Source organism: Conger conger, chromosome 8 (genome assembly GCF_963514075.1).
Source record: "Conger conger chromosome 8, fConCon1.1, whole genome shotgun sequence".
Taxonomy (NCBI): domain Eukaryota; kingdom Metazoa; phylum Chordata; class Actinopteri; order Anguilliformes; family Congridae; genus Conger; species Conger conger.
Genome location: NC_083767.1, coordinates 56,500,452 through 56,524,684, shown reverse-complemented (window position 1 = coordinate 56,524,684; position 24,233 = coordinate 56,500,452). Strand labels below are relative to the sequence as shown.

At 46.1% G+C, this 24,233-nt stretch overlaps 1 protein-coding gene across 2 annotated transcripts in view; it reads right to left on the bottom strand.

The window, feature by feature from the left end:
* Positions 1 to 45: 45 nt before the first annotated feature.
* The window catches only part of LOC133135295 (phospholipid-transporting ATPase ABCA1-like), a 42,325-nt gene continuing 18,137 nt past the window's right edge, over positions 46 to 24,233 (bottom strand). The window contains exons 9-50 of one of the 2 annotated variants that reach the window (XM_061252189.1): positions 22,826 to 23,066; positions 21,137 to 21,276; positions 20,520 to 20,636; positions 18,139 to 18,333; positions 16,940 to 17,145; positions 16,675 to 16,851; positions 15,917 to 16,139; positions 15,559 to 15,780; positions 15,246 to 15,450; positions 15,046 to 15,159; positions 14,743 to 14,917; positions 14,515 to 14,646; positions 14,259 to 14,398; positions 13,971 to 14,108; positions 13,646 to 13,866; positions 13,310 to 13,382; positions 13,017 to 13,219; positions 12,815 to 12,866; positions 12,549 to 12,662; positions 11,878 to 12,026; positions 11,566 to 11,690; positions 11,000 to 11,101; positions 10,690 to 10,879; positions 10,248 to 10,342; positions 10,086 to 10,118; positions 9,860 to 9,965; positions 9,702 to 9,776; positions 8,962 to 9,131; positions 8,466 to 8,643; positions 8,220 to 8,335; positions 7,888 to 8,032; positions 7,329 to 7,452; positions 7,062 to 7,191; positions 6,733 to 6,853; positions 6,310 to 6,372; positions 6,093 to 6,199; positions 5,319 to 5,460; positions 4,942 to 5,076; positions 3,987 to 4,090; positions 3,038 to 3,130; positions 2,239 to 2,482; positions 46 to 1,774 (exon numbers count right to left, since the gene is read on the bottom strand). In XM_061252189.1, the coding sequence (XP_061108173.1) occupies positions 1,634 to 1,774; positions 2,239 to 2,482; positions 3,038 to 3,130; positions 3,987 to 4,090; positions 4,942 to 5,076; positions 5,319 to 5,460; positions 6,093 to 6,199; positions 6,310 to 6,372; positions 6,733 to 6,853; positions 7,062 to 7,191; positions 7,329 to 7,452; positions 7,888 to 8,032; positions 8,220 to 8,335; positions 8,466 to 8,643; positions 8,962 to 9,131; positions 9,702 to 9,776; positions 9,860 to 9,965; positions 10,086 to 10,118; positions 10,248 to 10,342; positions 10,690 to 10,879; positions 11,000 to 11,101; positions 11,566 to 11,690; positions 11,878 to 12,026; positions 12,549 to 12,662; positions 12,815 to 12,866; positions 13,017 to 13,219; positions 13,310 to 13,382; positions 13,646 to 13,866; positions 13,971 to 14,108; positions 14,259 to 14,398; positions 14,515 to 14,646; positions 14,743 to 14,917; positions 15,046 to 15,159; positions 15,246 to 15,450; positions 15,559 to 15,780; positions 15,917 to 16,139; positions 16,675 to 16,851; positions 16,940 to 17,145; positions 18,139 to 18,333; positions 20,520 to 20,636; positions 21,137 to 21,276; positions 22,826 to 23,066 (5,976 nt within the window). In that variant the 3' untranslated portion in view covers positions 46 to 1,633. Of the gene's footprint in view, positions 1,775 to 2,238; positions 2,483 to 3,037; positions 3,131 to 3,986; positions 4,091 to 4,941; positions 5,077 to 5,318; positions 5,461 to 6,092; positions 6,200 to 6,309; positions 6,373 to 6,732; positions 6,854 to 7,061; positions 7,192 to 7,328; positions 7,453 to 7,887; positions 8,033 to 8,219; positions 8,336 to 8,465; positions 8,644 to 8,961; positions 9,132 to 9,701; positions 9,777 to 9,859; positions 9,966 to 10,085; positions 10,119 to 10,247; positions 10,343 to 10,689; positions 10,880 to 10,999; positions 11,102 to 11,565; positions 11,691 to 11,877; positions 12,027 to 12,548; positions 12,663 to 12,814; positions 12,867 to 13,016; positions 13,383 to 13,645; positions 13,867 to 13,970; positions 14,109 to 14,258; positions 14,399 to 14,514; positions 14,647 to 14,742; positions 14,918 to 15,045; positions 15,160 to 15,245; positions 15,451 to 15,558; positions 15,781 to 15,916; positions 16,140 to 16,674; positions 16,852 to 16,939; positions 17,146 to 18,138; positions 18,334 to 20,519; positions 20,637 to 21,136; positions 21,277 to 22,825; positions 23,067 to 24,233 lie in introns of both variants that reach the window. The other variant, XM_061252188.1, reaches the window with a different exon arrangement.

The following is a 24,233-nucleotide window of genomic DNA, read 5'->3' as shown; positions in this document are numbered from 1 at the left end:
GTATAGTCAAACAACAGAAATACAAAGTCAGGCTGACCCAATCCGTGGCAATTTCTCAACTTTTATTTTGTAAATAAGTACTGTACATGACAAGTAACAGACATTCCCACAGCCATTCTTAATATATTAAAAAAGTAAACATATTAAACAAGAAATATTGACCATGGAAGGAATTTCTTTTTGATCAAAACAAAATGGTTGTGTATTCTGTCTGCTTATTCTCCAGTGCAAATCGATCCCACTAAAGACAGTACATAAAGTGCTTGGAATGAAGGATCGACCACAATTCCTTTCCCCAATCACAGCCAATCTAACGAAACGAAATCTTTGTTTCGATTCACTCAGGAGCTGTGCCAGCCAAAAAAAAAAAAAAAAATTGAACACTCGGTGGTGTTTGGCCAGTGGTTACAATTGGTCACAACAGTGGCAAGATAACGTTACAGGTGTCATTCACAGTATGAACATATTAGGGTTCTATAAAATGATGGCCATTGAGATGAAAACACGTGACGGTGATGCACCCAAAGTTGGACATAACAGCACAGCTTGTCAGATCGCCCAGTGGTTAACAATGGTACACAGTTGTGTGTCTTACCATACGATTGTCTGACACAATATACCACAGCAGCGCAAGTACAGCAGATGTGCGCTGATGTTCTTCTGTTCTGCCATGAGAATAATACAACACTGCAGTCTTGACGGAGACAAGGTTTCGCCTCCTTATGTAGGCAGGCCTTAGCATTGAGTTGCAAGTAATGCTCTGCTAACACTTAGAAAACATACATGAGCATCAGGTATCAGGAGGAATGGTCCACACTGGGGACTGCTGTTCAAAGACCTGTTCTGTGCATTCACACATTTTACCACAGCTCACAGGATTTTGATGAAAACACTAGAGCAATGGTTTCGGGAACCATCTTTTGAATGTCAGGGCATCGATGTATGCTGAGGTATTTGATACAAACTTTGATTAAAGCTTAATCTCCTGAACAATAAAAAATGTTGAAAAAGTATAAAATCGAAAAATGTTTTTTCTGTACAGTACATTCCATTTTAGAATTTTTTATAATCTGATTTGGAGTGTTAAAAAATCGGTCAGGCACTGTACTGAAAACAAAGGGCCTTACAAATGCCACATTTGAATAATTAAATAATTGTTTTACAATTTTGGTTACATATTTAAATGTAGAAAGGTACATAAATATAAAAAAAAACAATCAAATGGAAAGATCATAGTTTTGCTTTTAAGCCCTTGGCAATGTTTAGCATGAGTGATTACGATCCTTTTAATGGCTATTCTGGCTTTATCATCATTGGCAGTGAACGATTGAAATTTTTCACACTGCAGAAAATGTTACGAACCCAAGCTGAACGAAACGAACAACAGTACAGACTTGACTGCTATAGCAGAGGAACAGATTATAGTATTTTCAAGTTTCGCACCCTCTGTCCTGTCCTTAAACCTAGCAAGGGGCACCGGGCCATTGCTGGTTAATACCAAACCATTTTTTTTTTTGCATTGACTTGCATTGAGTTTTTTCCAGCAGTGTGCTTCTCTTCTGGCACACTTTCCAATGAAAATGATAAAAACATAAGAAAAATCCTAAACGGACAGAAACTCCGCTGTTCCTGTTCACACATAGCTGTCCTTCATTTGCCCGTCCTTCAGCAAAGAGCTGGGCTGTGAAATGTCCAACACAGTGTCCTTCCTCCGGACGGAAATGTCTTTAGAGTGGTCCTCGTCACTTTGGTCCTTCGCAAAATTCACAAATACCTGGGAGGAGAAGAGGAAACTGTGAGATCACACGCGGAGAACTTTCACCAGTCCTTCTCTGGCACTCAGGTAGACCGCATACAGGTAGACATTACACTGCTGGTCTACTGCTCACACGTCCTTATATGCCGTTTGTGTTTTGTTCTTGCTTCGTACATTGATCTACCCTGGTGTAAAATCCAGCTATGACCATATTGAAATGACCAGCTACCAGCTGTTTCAAAACATAGCTTGAGCTGGTCTGAACTGGTCAACCAGCTACCAGCTGTTTTCAAAATCTTGAGCTGTTTTTCAGCATGATATAAACCCCCTGGATAACCATGTCCACCCAGTGAATGAATAACCACTTAAGACAAGGTCCATAAAGCCTACCAGTGAGCGAAAAGAGTGATTTCTAGTGGACTGGTGATTACTGCAACCCCCGTTCCTGACATGCACACAGTGGTGAGGTCGCCATGTCTTACTTGGTCTAGTGTGGTCTGGGTGACAGAGTAGTCCTCTATCCGGAGGTGCTCCTTGTTCTTGGCCAGGATGCTGAAGATCCGGGCCAGGGAGCTGAGGGAGGAGGGCAGCTGGTACTGCAGCATGTTCCTGTGCTTCTCCTTCAGCGTGCTTCCCGGGAGCTCCACCTCGATGAACTTCATCACCGGCTCCAGCTCCGGATTGGCTCCCGCCACCCGCAGGATGATGGTGTAGCCATCCCCAAACCTACAGAGAGGGGTGGGGATTCATCAGTCTCATCATCTACGCTATCACTCCCAGAACTCTTTTCCATCACATTACGGTTTTATTTCATCATCTGTAACTGTGGACCATTTGGAAGCCATCGGGTCAATTGCAGTGTGCTTAGCTGGAGTTTGAACCGCAGGTTGGTTTAAACCTCTGGCCCACAGATCTGCATTTCAACTGGAATAGCTCAATCTTAGTCCACAGCTTTGGATATCTGCTCCAGTTGGTATGCAGTTCTGCAGCCGAGAGGTGTAAACCAGAGGTTTAAACTCCAGCTAAGCACGCTGCAATTGACCCATTCAATTTGAAAATTGTTCATCTGTATAATACACCACACGTTCTCTTAGAGCACTTGAAGTTAAGCACTAAGCAGCCTCTTGTTCGGCATTTCTCCTTCATTGATTGTGGTTTATGCCTTGAGGACATGCACCCATTCTACTGCAATGTCACACCGGTAAAGCACTTCAGTGTGTGTATGAGGGTGATCTCCCTTCCTGGAGACATGGAGATGTCTCTGAGGTTTGGGTCTGTTACCTGTTCTTCAAGTGCTGCACACTGCCCAGGCAGCGGAAGCGACCATTCACCATGATGGCCATCCTGGTGCACAAGGCCTCGCATTCCTCCATGCTGTGGACACAAGAAGAGGAAAACGTGGTGGTTATGTCCGGCGTCCCGTCTCCAAACTTGCGCAGAGCCGTAGCTCCAAGACGTAAGGATGACTGCTCATTCACATGCCAAATTACCACAATATTTAAAAAGGTACAATAGGCAAGATTTTTGTGTTAAAATATTGTTACAAGACCATTGTAACAATCCCTTCCTATTATGGAAAAAGGCTCACTGACATGTTGACTTGCCTGTGTTTATTAAGATGGCCTTAATTTTGAAATTTTGAAACCCTCTACCTTAAATTTTGGTTTCAAAATATGCAGTTGACGGGCCGGCACTCTGTCCCAAAACATCTATAACTGTACAACAATTGAAGCTCATTGGTTGAAAATTGCCGTTCACAGAGAAGGGGTGGGATAAACAGCGTTGTGGATTGAGCTTATTTTTACATTACATTACATTAATGGCATTTGGCAGACGCTCTTATCCAGAGCGACGTACAACAAAGTGCATACCCATAACCAGGGATAAGTGCGCTGAAAGACCCTAGAGGGAAGTACAATTTCAACTGCTACCTGTACAACAAAGATAAGGACTATTTGAATTTCTTTTTTTCTTTTTTTTATCAAACAAGTAAACAAACAAACAACAAAGCAAAAGTGACCAAAATTAACTAGCCAAACACTGCTTACCTAGCCAAACTAAAAACACAGATACACAAAAAAGGAAATAACTTTTTTTGTTGCTGCAATTCCTCTCTTGACCGTTAGAAGTCTGAAATTACCTATTGTACCTTTAAAAGGCATGGAATGGTGTAGGCACTAACAGGGGAAGTCTTTCGATCAGCATTATCAGGCTGCAGGGGTCCCCTTACCTGTGCGAGGTGAGGACGACGGAGCGTCCCTCTTTGATGATGCTGTGGATACAGGTCCACAGAGCACGTCGAGCTTTAGGGTCCATGCCAGTGGTGGGCTCGTCCTGTGACACAACACAGGCTGGTTAATACACACGTATGGGCTCAGCAAAGAACACAAAAACACAACTTCAGCCTGGTTCAGGTACCTCAAAAAACTAAATTCGCATGCAGACACACAGCTCCCATAATTCCCTAAGACAAAGCTGGTCTGCCAGCCGCCCTAATTGATTTAATCAGGTCAATGGACCTGGTTGCCAGGCACTCAGTAGGCACTCAACTCTGTATGCTGCCGTTTCTCGCTCCTGCTCCCTGCTGAAAAAAACAGCTCAAGCTATCTTTTGAAACAGCTGATAGCCGGGTGACCAGTTCAGACCAGCTCCATACTCAACATGGTTTCACCAGCTCAAGCTATCTTTTAAAACAGCTGATAGCTGGTTGACCAGTTCAGACCAGCTCCATACTCAACTTAGTTTGACCAGCTCAAGTCATGTTGTGAAACAGCTGGTAGCTGGTCATTTCAAGCTGGTCGTAGCTGGATTTTACACCAGGGCTACAGTCTAAATTAACCAACTTTGTTAAAGTTGGAGAAACGCCTTTAAGATTCTTAGAATAATAAACACTCTTGTCACAACTGACGGTGCTCAGCTTAACATAGCAATATAGGTTAGGGGTTACTAGCACCAGGGTGAATGTACAGGAGTACTCATTCCTGAGCAAGCAAAAAGGAAGTCTATCAGATGACTTGCGCTGCTGTGTGCACATTTCCTCAGGAATTGCGATACGAGGGAAAATTTCTGCTCCAAATAAAAACAGAACCACGGGCAGTGGCGTGTGCCTGTGTGCACGTGTGCGTGTGTGCGTGTGTGTGCGTGTGCGTGTGTGGGTAAGAGTGACAGCCGTTCTTCATACTCACCAGGAAGACCACAGGCGGGCCACCGATTAGAGCCATGGCGGTGGACAGTTTGCGCATGTTCCCCCCGCTGTAGCTCCCAGCCGCCTTATCCACGTATTTCACCAGACCCAGCTTGCGGATCCCCCAATCGGCAACCTGGGGGAAAACAGAAGCAAAACAGACTAATGTCAGACCGACCCCCTACTGGCTCCTACATCCAGCACTTTCAGAGAGCCGCCTACCACATTTTATCACGTCAAAACATAGTCTGGTACCCGAGTCAGAATTAGGTTTTTACGCGTCTAGAAATCGATCAAATACAAGTGAAACGCTTCTTTCTTCGATGTCTTCCAGCGATGGCTCGTAAGGAAAGGGCCACCTGGCCACAGACTGCCTACCTCACACACTTCCTTGTCGGGCACACCGCGCAGGATGGCATAGAACTCCAGGTGCTCCCGGCCGGTCAGGAGGTCGTTGATGGCGTCAAACTGGGGGCAGTAGCCCATGTTCTGGTGCACCTCATCGATCTCTGTCAGGATGCTGCCCGTCAAAAACAAACACCGCTGTCAATTCCTCTTAGGGCAGATAGTCATCACTAAAATCGTTCTTTTAAAAATTAGCCATGCTGAACATTTTCTTTCCTCATCCCCAGGGGGAAATCTGGGTAACACTTTACGTTAAATGAATTGGCATGAACCAATGTAGTTGTTATCTAACTACTGAAACGTTAAGCTGTTCGGCTTTGTTTATGTAGTTGTACATCATGAATACATGCAAACAACTACATTAGTTCATGCCCATTCATATTGGGATGAGAAAACCAGTTAATGTATCTGTTAATGCTCAACTAATTGTGCATTTATCCTATGGTTTGCTAATGTATAAACATTCATGTAACTAATACATTAGTTAGTTAAGAAATACATTAAGTGAATGTCATGCTTAATTCATGCATTTATAAATCATTAATTCATGTTAACAACTACTATAGTTAATACCAATTAATGTGACCTTATTGTAAAGCGTTACCGAAATCTGTTTGTCATCGGTAGCACAACATAAAACACACTTTCCTGAAGCAGTTTAGCCTCCGGAAAGAGGAGAACAATATGATACACGTGCCGTGGGGCTCAGGCAGGGCACGGGCTACTGCTCACGTTCCGTGGCCTCACCTCTTTCCTGCCAGATAGGCCTCTCCCCTTGTGACGGTCGAGTCTCCCGTCAGCATCTTGAAAGTGCTGGTCTTTCCAGCTCCGTTCACACCGAGCAGGCCGAAACACTGGAGGAAAACAATCATTACCACTGCAGTCTCGTCTGCGGTCGTAGACACACATCCACCTCAAATGATTACACCGTGGAAGAAAAACAGGAAACGGAGGCGGGGCCTACCTCTCCCGGAGGGATACCCACACACAGACGGTCGACGGCCGGCTTGGTCTTACTCTTGTACACCTGCAGATGTCACAAACTTTTTAGAACAGGTTCACAGCACAATATGTTCAGCTTTCCTCCGCCATTTTAATTGAAAATGTTCACCATTACTTTGAATTCTACTGCCACCTAACTTAGTAATGTAAGATTTTGCACTGTAAAAACACTTTGAAGGTTGAGGTTAAAACTAGCACCTCTAATTTGCAAATGTCTCCTCCACTTGCTACTTTTCATGACATATAATGTTCTGTGTAATATGTAACTTCTTGCAAGTATTAAAAGTGCTGTCCCATTATTTGCAAAAAATAAAAGGTCCAATTATTTTCTGAAGTGTTACTGGGCCTCCATATCATATAAACTCCAGACAAAGTTCTGTCTCACCTTAGTCAGGTCTCTGAGCTCCAAGATGTCCGAATGGCCTCCTCCGGCCAAGATCCTCTGCCTCTCTCTGCCAACATCCTCATCCTCTTCGCCAAGCGGTTTCAGCTTGGTGTTCAGTGACCTGCAAAGTGGTGGAACAACGGTTCAGCAGTGTCTTCATTATTTTTCTGTCGTTCCTTGTCCTGCTAGCCAAAGGCCCATCTAAAGAGAAGTGTTCTAAATAAGGCGGAAACGCAATGGTAATTGTGAATTTTATATCAATGTGCATTTGTGTCTGTGCCCACCAAATACATAAACAGCAGATGAGTGTATGTGAAGAACAGCCCTACCTGGCCTTGATGCAGAACCTGTACTGGATGAGCACAGTGATGCAGAAGAAGACCACCCCTTCCACAGCCATAGCAAAGAGGTTCTTGCCCACCATGTCCCAGGCTAGTGGGGACCGGAAGCGGTTCTCCCCTGGAAAGAGTCAGACAGCAGCCATAAGGAAAGTGTCCTCACCCACCAAACGACAAGTGGATTTAATACAAGAACATTAATATATGGCCGCACAGTCATTCGTCATTCCTCAGGAGTGCAACATAAACCTGTCTCACCGAATCTCTCCAGGGCATCTGCCATGGCCTGGTTCTTCACCATGTCAATCAGGCCTCGGCCCAGACAGAAGTGTGGGAAGATCAGGAACACGTTCTTCAGGATGTCATTGATGCCGCCAACCTCCTATTGTGGGAGAAGATGTTGGACGGGTGATGTTAAGATTTGCAGCTGGTCAAGTAGTAAAACAATTCAATTCCACTTTATATGATAAATCGTCATTTATTAATGCAGGTCTTACACTTCTATTGAATCTTTAATTGCATATACTCTAGTCATGGACTTAAATGAGACATCCTGTGCCTAACAACACCCTTTAGCCATGACTATACTGGAAATATACCACAATCTCTCCTGCGTCATTGCTTTATTATAGTTGGGTTGTTGTAATGTAGTCGCCTAGATTCACATATTTTAAAGAGACAAAAATGACAGCTAATCTTTTAAAAGATTTTCAGGTGACCCAATCCTGAAATCGGACGACCCAACATGGGGGTCGCCACTGGGAAGTTACAGTATCCATCAGCTCGGGTAAGCTGCGTCTCACAGACAGGCACGTACGTTGCTGCCGAAGAGCTCTAAGACGAAGGTGGAGATGCTGCCGTTGATGCCGATGAGGATGTTGACGCTGGTGAGGGCCACGTAGGCTGTGCTGGGGATCTTGAAGAAGAAGGAGGCCGGGTACATCAGGGGAGTGATGGACCAACTGAAACATAAAGATGCACATTAGGGACTTAAGCACTATGTACTGCTGTGGTACATAATGCAGTGCCATTACCGCTCGTTTTAGGCACTCTAAGTTTCTCTTGATAAAAGAATAAGCTAAATGACAAAATGTCATGGGGACATCAGGGCATGCATGTAGCCTGGTAGGACTGGCCCGGGACACTCACCCGTACAACAGCAGCAGCAGAGCCAGTGCCGGCAGGTTGGTGGAGGAGACGTAGGCCTTTTGTTGGAAGCAGATGAAGATGATGATGACCAGGGTGGCCGGGACGATGTAATTGCACTGAAATGGATAAAGGAGCAGACATAACGGTGAGCTGACCGTAGTTACTCCAAGCCCTGAGAGAAAATGCACCAAGTCTGCTGCATATTGACTGGGTTCACACCCACAATGCAATGCTGGTCAGACTCACCATGTCCCATACGAAGTTGGCCAGCCAGTAGAGCAAGGGCTGCACCCCACTGATGAACTGCATGTGCTTGGCTTTGTTCACGCGCTCCTGGATGAGGTAGACCACAAAGCTGGCCGGCACAAAGGACATGGCGAAGATCACGCAGATGGACACCAGCACATCCACGGAGGTGGTCATACTGCAAGATTGCAAAATAGTGAAACTTTTACTCCGGTCATTATGCGGTTTGCTTACCACGGGAAATCTTTGGCTAAAAATATTTGCTAACTAACTAAACTGTAATTGTACACCTAGACATACACAGGAAGTATAGCCAGAAGGTATCCACCAATCACCATCAGTGATACGCTATTAGTTGCTGCTAACATACGTAGTGATTGATGGAGCTTGTCTCTGATATCAAGCAGTAAGGTGACATTGCACACAGGTTAATGAAAGAGCGATTTGACAGTTGCAAAGTATCAATCATTTCATAGCGGAGGACACACAGACTTACAGTGCCACCTGGGAGAGCTGCTCTTTGGTGAGATTGAGCGGGTGGTTGAAAGCGGAAATGCCAAACTTTCTGGGGTCTTGGTCCTTCGGCAGGTTGGCGCGTAGGATGCCATTGTTCATCACATTGATGAAAGCTCCGATGCTGTGCCAACCCTTGTTGTTGAACCAGATCTGAGAAAGCGGGATAAAAAGAAAGAAGTGGTCAGTATCATCACATGAGCATAGTTCTGCAGACCAAGGCCATGAGATCTGAGCTCAGACCCAAATATGACTCAACTTAAAGAGAACTGAAACCTACTGCAGACCAAAAACACTTTGCTAAAAAAGGGAAGTCAGAGCTCAGCTATTCAACCCAATCTAAAACAAAGGTCAATATGTGAATCACTTTCAAGTCAAAGAACTGGCCCTCAATATAATTGTACTCTTTTCATTTTTCATGAAGGCCATTATTTCGAAAGACAAATCTTCCCGAGTAAATATAGTAAAGGAAACTAAAAGGAAAAAAATTAATTATTGAACTATTTAATTTTACACTTCCTTGGAGAAGGGCCTTTCCTTCCACAAGAAAATTGTTTGTCTATGTTACCATGTTACGCAACTATGAACTGACCACAAGTAAAATCAGTTCAAATGAGGGCTTGTCTGCCAACAGCGGTAAGGAAAAACGTACTGGGACATTGCCACTCAGACAGTATGAGGTGGCTTTCAGAAGACAGAGCTATGATGGTACTGCCAACTAACCTTGACGTTGCTCTTTGTGTCCAGACCCTGGATGAAGTGGGTTAAACTCTTCAGGAAACGGTCAGCTGCCATGCCCTAAAGAGACACACACTTACATTTAGCACAGGAAGGGCACTGCTGTCTTGAAGTGACAAAGTAGGGGCAGATTCAAAGTGTACCTCTTCCAAGCGCAAGAGCGTCTTGACACGAAGGATGGCGTCATTGACCTCATCCACTGGAGGGAGAACCTGATTACTTCTCGCCCCCAAAGAGTAGCCACCATACCTGGGGAAAAGTAGATTTGATGTGACCCTTCTCATTCTCAAGATATGACAATTTGCATGCCAATATATCCAAGGTGATGTATAATGTACAAGCCAATATATCCAAGGTTGGAAAACCTACCTGAATTCATTAACTGAAATCTTGTTCTTCAAGCTGTGAAAAAAAAAAAAACAGAAAACATGAATTTTCTAAATATACAATGCATCTTATATACTATAACATATTTTCATTTGGTATTTGTTCTTAGTAAATTGTCCTTTCTTGTCTTTGTTGAAGATGTACCTTTTTCCAATGATCTGAGCATATGTTTTCACAAGGTAATCCGAGATATTTCTGCCCGTTAGGTTCTGAAGGGTATCGGTGTCACTAATCTTCATCTGAGAAAAAAAAAGAAAATAAAGAAACACATTTTAATAGCACATTCACATTTACATTGTTAAATGGTAAATGGTTGGCATTTATATAGCGCCTTTATCCAAAGCGCTGTACAATTGATGCTTCTCATTCACCAATTCACTCACACACCGACGCCGACTGGCTGCCATGCAAGGCACCAGCTCGTCAGGAGCATTTGGGGGTTAGGTGTCTTTCTCAGGGACACTTCGACACAGCCCGGGCGGGGGATCGAACCGGCCAACCCTCCGAATGCCAGACGACTGCTCTTACTGCCTGAGCCATGTCGCATTGTTGCTCCATGAAGTGTTGGAGACGGACGTATATGTACCTGAGGGGGTGGGAGGCCTCCAGCTCCGGCTGGGCAATCCGGAAGCATCTTCTTACGGCCGTCGCAACTGCACTCGCACATGGGGGAGGGGTTTTCCATTGTCCAATTGCCATTTTGGAAGAGGTCTAGCACACTGTCTGGAACATCTGGTAAGGTCCAGTTGTTGTCACCCATTGTGCACGGAGCATCGCTGTTTGCCAACAGAGAGATCACACCTTCATTATTCACCTGATGAACATCTGTGTGTGTGTGTGTGTGTGCGCATGTGTGTGTGTGGGTGGAGGGTTCTGGGTGGGGAGGAGTTACTTACGATTCGTTTAAGTCTCCATCCATGCAACGTGTTCCAAAACCAGGTTCATTCATCAGGGCTCCCAATAAATATTGTGTACCGGCATCTTCAGGGGCATCATTGCTGTGAAAAGGTTTGAGAAAATTCTCAAATGTGAAAACCGTGTCCAAGAACCATTGGCTATGTTTAACCAAAAGTTAAAATCATTTCAAGTGTTAAAGTGTGTTAAAAAATCTTTTCAAGAAGCACTTCAAAAGGCTTCCCTTCCACGATGTCAGCCTGGGAGGCCTGTAGCGTAGTGGTTAAGGTAAATGACTGGGACACACAAGGTCGGTGGTTCTAATCCCGGTGTAGCCACAATAAGATCCGCACAGCCGTTGGGCCCTTGAGCAAGGCCCTTAACCCCGCATTGCTCCAGGGGAGGATTGTCTCCTGCTTAGTCTAATCAACTGTACGTTGCTCTGGATAAGAGCATGTGCCAAATGCCAATAATGTAATGTAATGTAATGATGTCTCACTCAAAAAACATGCCTATCGTCCAAATAATGTTACCAAGGAGACGCAATAGAGGTCTGTGAGTGCTGTACCTGATGAAGGTGAACTGTTCATCATACATCCAGGGATCCAGGCCCAGGCTGGGGTACTTTCCGAATGGAGGAACTATCAGACTGAAGACCAGGGCAATGCACACAAACACGGCGGGGAGCACAATCTGAAAGAAGTAAAAGCACTTTCAGTCGATGCCACAACCACGAGAAACTGCTGGATCATTGACTACAGCGATCTTTCAGACCTGAACAGCTCTGCCAACATAGTTGCATGCACACACATCTGTTCCTCCTGTTAGGACCGTTTTAACTTCCACTTCATATGACAGCTGCTTAATAACGTTATGTTACCTGGGCGAAGAAGCCTTTCCTGGAACGGCGAGCATACAGGAATCTCTTCCATAGCAAGGCCACAAACTGCTGTCTCTTCAGACTCCATCCCTTCACCTGGTACGAGCCTTTCCCATCCCTGCCGCCAAGCCAATCTGTCTCCCGGGCTTCTGGAAAGGTAAGAAAATCTGACCATCAGCAACAGAAACAGACAGACAGAGAATGCAAGCTGAACAGCTAGGCCAGTGGTGTCCAATCTTATCCTAAAAGGGCCAGCGTGGGTGCAGGTTTTTGTTTTAACCCAGCAGTAACACACCTGATTATACTAATGAACTAATCGTGGTCTTTAATCAAGACCTTGATGAGTAGAATCAGCTGTCTTAGTCCTGTGCTAAAACAACAACCTGCACACACACCGGCCCTTTCTGGATAAGACTGGACACCCCTGAGCTAGGCCTTCCATTTCATATCATGCTCATTATTTATAACTGGTATTTATTGAAGTGGCCTTTTCAATCAATTTCTTTGAATGTTAAATAAGTACACATAAGCCCATAAGCTTTTAGGATCAACTGGAGTTGCACATACATACAGTAGTTATACGAAGCTAAGTAAGTCAACTGCCTCCAAGATGGCTGTGTTTACAGTGTGAAACTCCCTGAGAGGATTGTGGGTGTACATTCAGGAGCTACCTGGGTCTCCTTCCGAGTCATGTGTATCGATGTCATCTTCGGTGAAGGGCCTGAGGCAGCTCTGGTGATCTCCGAAAGCATGTCGTCGAGGTCTGCGTGCTGGGACGGTGCCGTCTTTCAAAACACATCAAAAGAACATCCAGTAAACACCTCACTCAGAGACCATTAAATCGGGCTAATCATACCCTGATAATTGTAAGATTTATTGCAGGCTTTATTTACAAAGATTTGTATTGATATTGGAAGAAAAGTATAAAATTACATACCTGAGATGATTTCAGTATCAACGCCACTGTCCTCTGCCACTTTCAGGAATATCTACGACAAAGTGGAACAATATTACGATGGGCAGGTGACCCAGGTGATATTCTTCCACAGGTATTATTCCTGCTACGGTAACTCTATATATCTCTATAGCCGGACTCAAATGTACAAAACTGAATAAATGCAAGAGCTACCGACGCTCACCTCTTCCAGGCTGGTGTCAGAGATGCCGTAGCTGGAGATCCCAAGGTCTGAGAGACGGTCATCCATTTCGTGGAAGAGCTCCACGAAAGCCCCGTCCTTAGCCGACTCATAGGGCAGCACGTAGATAAGCTCATGGCCCAGGTCCTCGACCATCCGTGCGGCGGGAACATGCTTGAAGATCACGTGGGAGATGAGGGAGACGTCTGGAGGGGAATGTGGTATTAATGCGGTCGAAGTAAGGTCCATTTTCATTTTTGTTTGGTCCAACAGGCACATGGCCCCCTCAAGCTTACCAATCGCAGTGGTTTCGCTTTCGTGCTCACTGCCGAGACCAGCATCAGAGCTGCTCTGGGAGACACTGTCCTCCTGCAGGAGGAAGAGCAGACAGTTCATTTTCTCCATCAATTCATACGTCAGCTTTTCCTATTCATTAACATTCATATTTTGTGGTATCATTAATGATTCTATGCTCGCCTTAAGGGCCTAACCGAGGAGGAGGTGAAGGCTGGTGAAGGCTGAAATGCAGCATAGCCAGTGGAGGAGACAGCTGCCAATGTGAAACACTGCCGCAACGGCCATTCGGGCAGAGAGAGGGTGGCGTACGGTTACGGGTGGAAGCTGCCGCTCACCTTTTTGATAAAGGACATGGTGCTGCTCGAGTTCCTGCAGGAGCTGAGGGTCATATCCATGTCCTTCTTCACCAGGGTCAGGTAGTAGCCGGTGCCCAGCTGGTTCTTCAGGTAGAGCGAGGAGCCGGCGCAGCACAGCTTGCCGTGGGAGATGATGGCGATGCGGTCGCCGAGGATGTCGGCCTCGTCCATGTGGTGGGTGGAGAGGATGATGGTGCGTCCTGTAGAGAAACAGCCAATCAGGTCACATCCTTGAGCGGTTCCTTTCCCTTTCATTTAATATCGGACAGAGGGTTGCCAGGAGGTGTGAGGAAGCGGAATTTACCTTGGCGGTACTTGAGCAGTAGGTCCCAGATGCCTCTACGAGCATAAGGGTCCACTCCAGCCGTGGGCTCATCCAGAATAACGACCTTTGACCCTCCGACGAATGCCAAGGCCACTGACAGCTTCCTCTGCATTCCGCCTGCAAGTTACCAAAAGGAATCAATTCTGATTCAAGTAATCTAATTTCTCCTAATGTTAACAGTCCTATGTAAGCTGCTTCCAAATCCAATGGTCAGATGATTTTAAATTTTTTCCTTCATTTTAAAATGAATTATTACAAGCTTCTTACCAGACAGTGTGCTGGATTTGGACCGGCGTTTGTGTGGCAGGCCCATGTCTGTGATCATGTGCTCCATTTCAGCCTTCACCTCCTCCTCGGTTAGGCCCTTAAGGCGAGCATAGAACCAGATGTGCTCCTCCACAGTCAGCCTGGACAATTCAGAGAGGAAGGTATAAACGTTAGATATAAAAGTTAAAACACCATCACCGTATTGTTTGATTTTGCTGCCAGGTCGAGGCAAGAAAAATAACTGAGTAGCACTTACATGCTGAAGAGAACGTTGTGCTGTGGGCACACTCCCAGGTCCCGCCGAATGGAGCTCAACTCAGAGCGGATGTCTTTGCCCATGATGTAAGCAGTTCCAGAGGTAGGGGGAAACAGCCCAGTCAAGATTGACCTATAAAACATACAAAGGCACATCGTTCAGCTTAATTATCCTTAAGGGGCCCGGCTGCAGTGAAAGCTGTACACGGAAGTCAGCTGGTGCCCTTACATGGTGGTGGTCTTGCCCGCTCCATTGTGGCCCAGGAAGGAGGTGATCTGACCTTCGTAGAAGCCCAGGGTCAGCTCGTCCACTGCCAGCTTGTTTCCACTGCTGTACACCTTCACCAGGTTCTTTATGTAGACACCAAGCTTCAGGTGGCTCGGCTCCTCTTCAATGAACAGAGCTAAGGAGCCAGAATGACAGATATGGAGAGTGACCCTTCCAACAATGGACAATTGATCCTTATAAGTCAGGAAGAAATGCAGACAGATGATTCCGGTTTTGTTTGAAAGGTCTCGACCCCACACTTACCTTCTGAGTTTCCTTTCTTTCCAAGCGGGATGGAGCTTCTTGAGTCCTGACCTTCTCCGAACCAGTAGGACTTGGTAAAGGGGAAATACCAGCGCCTAGGGATCCCATACTGACCTGAAGGACACCAACAACAAGTTAGGGACACAAACATGCAAACCACCACCTTCCCCACATGCTGTTTGCCAAGGAAAAAAGCATACCTGGGAAGACTGCCTCGATGTACCAGGTCATGACCCCATAGAGAAAGGCATCAAAGTACATAAGGATGATGGAGGTGGTGAGGCTGTAGCTGTCTTCTTCCAGGGGGCTGGATAGCAGGTTTCCCCACTGGATGCCCACCCCCTGCTCCTCAAACAGGGCAAAGTACTCACAGCCGTACCCAAAGGCCACGGGGGACAGCAGGCTCTGTAGAACAAAGACATTCACCATGAGGGCTGCTGGCTGGACACCGAGGGAACTTTGCTCATGGACTCGACACGGGACACCCGCCGAAGACCTCCCGCCGCCACTCACAGCAAAGACTTTGACGCCGAAGCCCACGTAGTCCTCCCAGGCCACGCACAGCACGTAGGGCAGGTAGAGGGTGAAGTAGATTATGCCGCCACAGGCCGCGGCCAGGTTGGCACGGGAGAAGAACGTGGTGATGAGGAAGCACTGCATGATGGTCACCACAGCGAACGAGCCCAGGAACAGGAGCACCACACCCGGGTCACTGTAGGGCAGTAGATTACCCATCTGCGGGGGGGCGAAAAGACGGGAGGGAATGGAGCAATTAATCAAAGGGGCTGTGACAGCAACAGCATATACCCTCACACTTTCCATCACACCCACAGTAAATGTGTGTGCTATGGACTCCACGACGTGGACACACCTTGAGGAGGAGCACCAGCAGGGAGGCGCTGATGAACAGGGGGATGAAGCTGCTGATGAACCAGCTCAGCCACAGGATGCCATTGTCCAGGCCCATGATTCTCATGGTCTCCTTCAGGCGAGCCTCCTTCTCGTAGACCACGCCCTTGATGATGATGGCCACGGAGTACATCCAGGCCAGGGTCATGAAGAGGGGCATGGAACGGCTCATCACACGCAGGAACCTGGTGCATACCGCAGGTGTTAAAACGCAAACAAACTGAAGCATCCCAGCCACATGCATTAAAACTGGACATTATACATCCACATAACATGGAGGGTGAAGCTTAGGGGTGAAAACAGCAGCTGCTCGGCATGTACAAATGACATACGACCAATAATAACCCTCGGAGAATAACCTTATTAGTGGTCAAAGGTAAACTAGTTCTACAAGCCAGACAGACATTGTAATCCAGTCAGACATTGTAATCAACTCATAATGATTCATTGGCAGACGGGTCAAAGTTTAGATTTAATGCCCGCTCTGCATTTGACTGCAGTGTTTAATAAGCACACATGCAGGCAATCCATTTCAGCAGGCTGGGGAATTAACAGAAACGGGCACACCCGGTCCAGAGGTGAAAGCAAACATAACCAGGTCAAGGCCAACATGCTCCTGTTCTTTTCATCTTAGCAAAGCTTTTTTAGATCCAGATGAAAGGGGACATGCAAAAAGAGGCTCAATTTATTATATGTATTACGATTATAGGCTTGACTCACATGTCATCCACATAGCATGGGTAAGGCATCTGCTGAATGTACACCCCAGTCCGTTCCTTGCTGCCGGTGATCGCGCGAATGATGCCGTGTTCGATAATGTCCTGGAGGTAGGAGAACCCGCCCCAGATGTAGCGCAGGTCTTCAAATGGGTCAGCTCTAGGACCAGGATCCCAGTACCTGCACAGAAAGCAAAACCATCATTTTAAAGCACTCACAAATGACCCAGAGGAAATGGAGCGACTTGAGTCTTGAGCGTGGACCATACCCGTCTTTGATCTTGTTGGTGCGTTCCACGTTGTCGATGTCCATGCGGATCTTGTAGTTGACTTTTGGAGGCAGCTCAGAGCTGGTGGACTTGATGTCAGGGAACACAATTCCAGCCCAGAACTTCCTGTCATCCAGCAAACTCATGGATTTGTTTACCAGCCTTTCTTCGTTGGCCACAGGCTCCAGCTTATCAAAGTTGATACACTTTTGGAACAAACAGACAAGAGCCAATCAAATGTCTGAACAGTTGGGCGATCCTGAGCAGTGACTTCGTCCAATGGCCTTTCATGACAATGTTACACCACAGTTCAAACAAAGGGATGAAATCGTAAACAGATCAGAATTGAACCTATTTTGGAAACATGTCACAGGGCTCTATTGTTTCTATCCAAAACTCCTTATAATGACATTTAAGTAGCAGGGCTGTAATATAAACCGATTCCTTACAGCTACATATTTGGTCCAGTAACTCAGTAGACACGTTATACTTATTTTTCTCAAAATAAAGATTAAACTACTTTATTTACTATGAATAAGTTACTGTTTATTTAAATTACAGTCTACAAAACTCAAGGACATGAAGAACAATGAGACTTGTGCATAGAGAAAATATCAATTTGCAAGCAGTTATGGCATTTGGATACTACAGTGCAAGACGGCCTCTGTAGCAGGTCAAGAATTATGTTGGCCTGGTGTAGTGACCTCACCATGATGTTCCATGAATTATTGTAATGGACGTCCCAAGGGGTTTGAAAAACAGGATGCATTAAATACCATTAACTCTTTGAGCGTTTTTCTCATTCATTAATTTACTCTCCCGGGGGTTATGTGACTGTATAAAATATAGGCCATCGTATTCTGAGGCAGAGATAGCTGTGGTTACGCTGTGGAACCTTACTGTGATTTAAGGTAAGCTCTTAAAAGATACAGCTTTCAACGTCCCCACAAATTCTGTGGGGATCATTTTGTCTGCATAAGCCAATTTCACTTCTTCTTTCTCACAACTGATTTCTCAATTTTGCCAACTATGATGTCAATGGTGCTGAGCTGTCATTTCAAGAGTACAGAGTGCCCTCATTTCTGCACACATTCGTCTGTGGATATGGGACACATGCGTGCGTGTGTGAGTCAGAAAGAGAGGAAAAAGACAAAAGGAAGTAAGGGAAAAGACTGGATGAAGGAGAACCAGACTCCTACCTCCATGAAGTGTGTGATGGTCTGCATAGCCTGGTCGGTCTCATTGAACACAGTCCTCCAGGTAAAGGTGGTCCCAGGTGGACGTGTGTCCTCAGAGTGCTTGGACAGGAAGCTGGACACGTCCTCCACTGTCCAGTTGGTGTCACTCAGCTGGTAGTCGAAAAAGCGGGCGCTGGCGTTGTTCTGAAGCATAGTCTGTAACAGGGGAAGCAGATATAGAGCCATGGTGGTGCAGCACTCATCACAGCCCAATATGGCCACAGTTTTCATCTTTCATCTGCTAATCTTTCATTCTGTAATACAGTGAAGTTTTAATGTACACTAACTCTTAGAGCTGTCATTGTTGATTAACCTGCTTCGTCACAGAGCCCTTTAATTGTAGTGAAAGTCACATTACATCACATCACATCGCAGGCATTTGGCAGATGCTCTTATCCAGAGCGACGTACAGTTGATTAGACTAAGCAGGAGACAATCCTCCCCTGGAGCAATGCAGGGTTAAGGGCCTTGCTCAAGGGCCCAACGGCTGTGCAGATCTTATTGTGGCTACACCGGGATTAGAACCACCGACCTTACGTGTCCCAGTCATTTACCTAAACCACTACGCTACAGGCCGCCCTTGATAATCTTGTAATAATCTTGTCAGGAGAGGTTTTTTCAGGCAAAAATGATGAAAACAGCAAAAAACAATCAAGCTAACTTTCGTTCACATACCTCAAGCATAGCATACAATAGTTACAATAGTCAAATGTATAAATGTAGTAAATCTGTCCACGTTTATGTCTTAAAAAGATCATTTCTAGCAACTTTTAATTACCAATCATAATGCTACCAGCATTACCCCAATCAAATAAGTATGGAGGTATAGGAAATCAGTGCGCAACATCCCAAATCAGACCACACGGCTGCAGTGCAGTGACGTTTGAGTGCAGGTAGTGTGCGTGTGCACACACGTACGAGTGTGTGCGTGCGTGCGTTTGGCACACACAAGAGGCGGGGCTGATAGCTGCGCCGATGCCTTTCAGGACCAACATGCCGTGACATGATTTTCCACAGCTGCTCAGGGTAAGGAGCAATTATACACCCTCCACATTAAACACCCACATCCACTGCCCTGACAGCCGAATGCCAAGCCCTGACACACAGAACACCATGTAGATGTACCGGCTGCTTCTCACAGCTCCAAAGGGCTTTCCTATCTGCCACTCAAACCCAGAGTAATGCACAATATTGCAGTGTGTGGCAGTGATAAGAAATTACTCTATTCATTTTTATTTTTTCATGCAACTGTTTCTGGTATGATTTGATAATGTTTCACAGCAGCAATGCTCGGTTTTGTAAGTTGTTTATATCTTCATCCTCCAGTTGATTTCTAAGATGAATATTCATTAACGAAAAATTGACTTATGAGCACAAACCCATTTCCCGGACTGTACAGGCTGAACAGGCTGTAATTCTACCCCAAGGCTTTTTAAAAAACGAAAATCAGCTGTTGTGCATTCATTTACATAAATCAGTTCATGTGTGTGTGTGTGTGTGTGTGTGGGGGCGTGTGTGTGAGCTTGCATGCATGTGTGTGTGTGTGTGTGTGTGTGTGTGGGGGCGTGTGTGTGAGCTTGCGTGTGTGTGTGTGTGTGTGTGTGTGTGGTGTGTGTGTGAGCTTGCGTGCATGTGTGTGTGTGTGTGTGTGTGTGTGTGTGTGTGTGAGCTTGCGTGCATGTGTGTGTGTGTGTGTGTGTGTGTGTGGCGTGTGTGTGAGCTTGCGTGCATGTGTGTGTGAGTGTGTGTGTGTGTGTGTGTGTGTGTGTGTGTGTGTATGTGCGTGCTTGCATGTTACATGCTGTAGTTGCTTTCAAATTGATATTTTAGTGTTTCTTCCCTTCGAATGATTATCTTTTGTTTCACGCCTCCACTGGTAGCAACAGTGGGTATGTTTCACACTGCAAAGAGTACAATTATCCATTGCTGAATTAACACAGGGCGGCACGGATGGTGCAGTGGCACTGCCGCCTCACAGCAAGGAGGTCCTGGGTTCGAATCCCGGTCGGCCGGGGCCTCTCTGTGTGGAGTTTGCATGTTCTCCCCGTGTTTGCATGGGCTTCCTCCAGGTACTCCGGTTTCCTCCCACAGTCCAAAGACATGCAGGTTAGGCTGATTGGAGAGTCTAAATTGCCCGTGGGTATAAGTGTGTGAGTGAATGGTGTGTGTGCCCTGCGATGGACTGGCGACCTGTCCAGGGTATATTTCTGCCTTTCGCCCAATGTATGCTGGGATAGGCTTCAGCCCCCCTGCGACCCTGTTCAGGATAAGTGGGTTAAGATAATGGATGGATGGATGGATGAATTAACACAGAAAATGTTAACGTGTGCGCTGAAACCTACCCGGACCAGGTTCATCTCCTCGCTGTTCTCCAGAAAGTTCCAGACCTTGGGTCTCATCTCCTCCCACATACCACCCAGGTCCCTGAAGACTCCCAGCTCCTGAAAGGTCCTGTTCACCTGGGAGCAGGAGACTGGACCATTACAACCAGCCCCAACTATGCATTCACCATCTTCCACCATTCACCATGCATTAGAAAACCGTGTACATGACAAGGCAGGTGGGCAGAAGAGATAATATGAGCGGTTTAGAGCCTTTAATGAATATACTCTTTAAATACATGTCAAAACAATGGAAATCAATCATTTTAATAAAATATAATATGATTTGATCTACACTAAATGTAATTTATCTGCAAATACAATACAATGAAACTAGTATTCTGAGCAGAAACATTAGCAGTTTTTTTATGATTGTCTCGAACGTTTTTTTTTTTTGGTTTCGTTTCATCATTTTCCCCCATAATTTTTACCAATAATACCGATATCAAATAGAGTAAATGGAAAAATAATCTTGTACATTTCTACACCAAAAGCAAATCAGACAGGTAAATTTCAGCATACGAAGAGGAGGCGCTGTGAAAAGGAGTATTCCACGAGGAGCACTGATTAGCACTCACCTCCTTGATGATCTTCTGCGTGGCGGGGGTGTCGGGGGTGTAGAGGATTTTCCCCATCAGCAGGGGCTTCAGGGCCCTCCAGATCATGCGGGAAATGGGGCTGGACTCCAGGCTCATCATTATGCTGTTGCAGTACGGAGCTGCGGGAGGGAACAGCGGTCAGCTTCAGTCACAAAACACTGCCAATGTCAACAGCTGTCGCTGCGTTTGTCTAAGCAGGAACCAAAGAAACCTGATACACAAGAAGTATCTGTCCATTTCCACAGTCCACTCACTTTCATAAACATTTTCTTAATTGAGATGAAATATTTCAACCCCTTATGGGCGGATGCATTTGATCACATTACCGTTTTTCAAGACACATGACCGTTAAAATGCATTGTGATTCCTAGTCCTTCCTATGGGTTTTCTATAGGGGGCCTTGGTCTATAATGGGTTAACATTGATCAGTAATCTGGATACGAAGAATCAATAGAACGGAAGAATCAGTAGAGTGATCAAACAAGGCATTCAAGAACAATTATACATAAAACCAGCAGTAGAATCAGAGGACTCATTATATAGCTATATAGCTCTATATTACCGATTCAAGGCCCTAGTGTTGGCATTTCAGGCTGCTAAGGGGACTGCCCCACCTTACATACAATCCTTGATCACTCCCTACTCCCCAGCTAGACCACTCCGGTCTGCCAGCTCTGGTCGCCTTATGATTCCCTCACTTCGAGCACCTGGCGGTCGAGCTGCACATTCACGCCTGTTTTCCGTCCTGGTTCCTCAGTGGTGGAATGACTTGCCTACCACTGTCAGGACAGCAGAATCCCTCCCCCTATTTCGACGCAGACTAAAAACACACCTTTTCAAACTCTACCTTAGTCCTCCCTCCTGATTTCCCCCGCCCCCCTTTCTGATATCCCTATCCATCTTGTCTAACCCCCCCAAAAAATAATAAATAAAAAAAATATATATATTGCACTTGATGACTATATGTTTAGAACAGCACTTCCTATGCATTTTTCACGTTATGGATGTGATGCTTTGACTTGTGGAAGAACCTATGCACTTGTAAGTCGCTTTGGATCAAAAGCGTCTGCCAAATGACTAAAATGTAAAAAAAAATGTAATTACCAAATGTAGAAATTCAAAATGTAGAAATTCACACTAGAGACTACCCTGCAGAAAAAAAAACAGCTCAAGCTTGTTTTGAAACAGCTGGTAGCCGGTTGACCAATTCAGACCACCTCCTTACACAACATGGTTTGACCAGCTCAAGTAATGTTTTGAAACAGCTGATAGCTGGTCATAGCTGGATTGTAGACCAGGGTAGGGATGCCTGCAGATGCTGATACGTTAATTACCACAGGTAGAACAACGGTTTGACCCTTCAACCTACAGATAGGGCGGCCTGTGGCGTAGTGGTTATCGTACATGACTGGGACCCGCAAGGTCGGTGGTTCGATCCCCGGTGTAGACACAATAAGATCCACACAGCCATTGGGCGCTTGAGCAAGGCCCTTAACCCTGCATTGCTCCAGGGGAGGATTGTCTCCTGCTTAGTCTAATCAACTGTACGTCGCTCTGGATAAGAGCGTCTGCCAAATGACATGTAATGTAACTAAAGATGGCAGTCATCAGTGGTGGCGCGGCGGTGGTGTTTGAGGGGAAGGAGCGGTGGGATCGGCGGGCACTCACTGGAGGAGTTGTCGTAGACGGGCACGGGTTCGTCCTCGCTGCTGTTCTTGTTGCCGAACAGGGCCTGGTAGTTGCTGTCCTCGTACCAGTTGAGGGATTTGATCTTGAGGCCGCCGCCCTCGGGGTGCCCACACACGATGCGCGACACGGCCTGGTACAGGTGGCTGGGCGAGGTGGTGGCGTTCTCCTTCAGGTACAGGATCTCGCTGCGCATGTCTGACCAGCTCTTCATGCCAGCCAGCTGTACGGGGGAAGGGGGCGACGGACAGGTCAGGCACTCGACATCACTGCATGGCGCAACGGCCCAGCGATATTAACGCCGCTCACATCTATAACCACCCGTGACTCATAATGATTTAGCTTAACCAACTGGTTTGGAAGCACAGGGACCACATACAAAAGGTAGCAGTGCAAATATGCCTAGAATGCCTTCTAGTGCTAAATATTTTTAGCACTTTAAAATAAAACACACTCTTCTTCTTGTAGAACATTTGTGTCGGTAAACAACTGCCAAGCAACCTTTGTCAACCACCTGCCCTGACCATACCACCAGACCAATGACCCACATTGTCTGATTTATTCATTGGCAGCACTACAAGTTCAGACACACAGGGTGTATTCCAAACCAACGGAAAATTCAGACCAACGACAGGCAAGTGAGCCTGAAAATCTTGTTCTCGAAACGACGGCAACTGATCCGAGTTCAACCGAAAGTGGAATCCGGGGTGAAGCTTAAACCACAATCCTGAATATACTGAATATGTAAATAGTGCCAGGCTTTGCGTTGCGTGATTGTTAGGACCGCGTCAAACACACGCTCCTTCTGCCCCGACTCGCCCTGAGCTCCGTTTTCCCAGCAGAGAGGAACAAAGGAAGACAGGAAAGAGGGGGAAAAAAACCAGCTGGAGGGAAATTTACTGTAGGACATGTTCCAAACGGGGGAGGAGAGCCGTGTAAAACCGGGAGTCTCCTAGAGACAGAGACTGCTGTGTAAAATTGGTAGGTGCGTCAGAACAGGGTGTATCCACAGCACACAGCCACATCAGCAAGTTGGCTGTCACATGTTCTCACTTAGGTTTAATACCACACCGAGAGCACTTTATCTGTGTGTGGAGAAGGGGGGCAGCAGGGGAAACAAACAGCTGCAGCCTGACCTCCTGGTGAAGCTCTCCATGTTCAACTCTGACCGATAAAGGAAAAATAATAATAAGGTCTTCTCCATCTCGGTCCACTCTGCCTCCCGTCCGCACAATGGGGGCCCCAGCAGAATGGGCTGAACGGGAGCTCTGGAGTCTGGGTTAGCCAGCAGTGCTGCACTCGGCCGGGCTGAGAAACCCGAGACGGAAGGATCCCCTCCCTCCCACGGACACCCAGAGGTTACTACAGTTCACTTTTCCTTCTGGAGAAC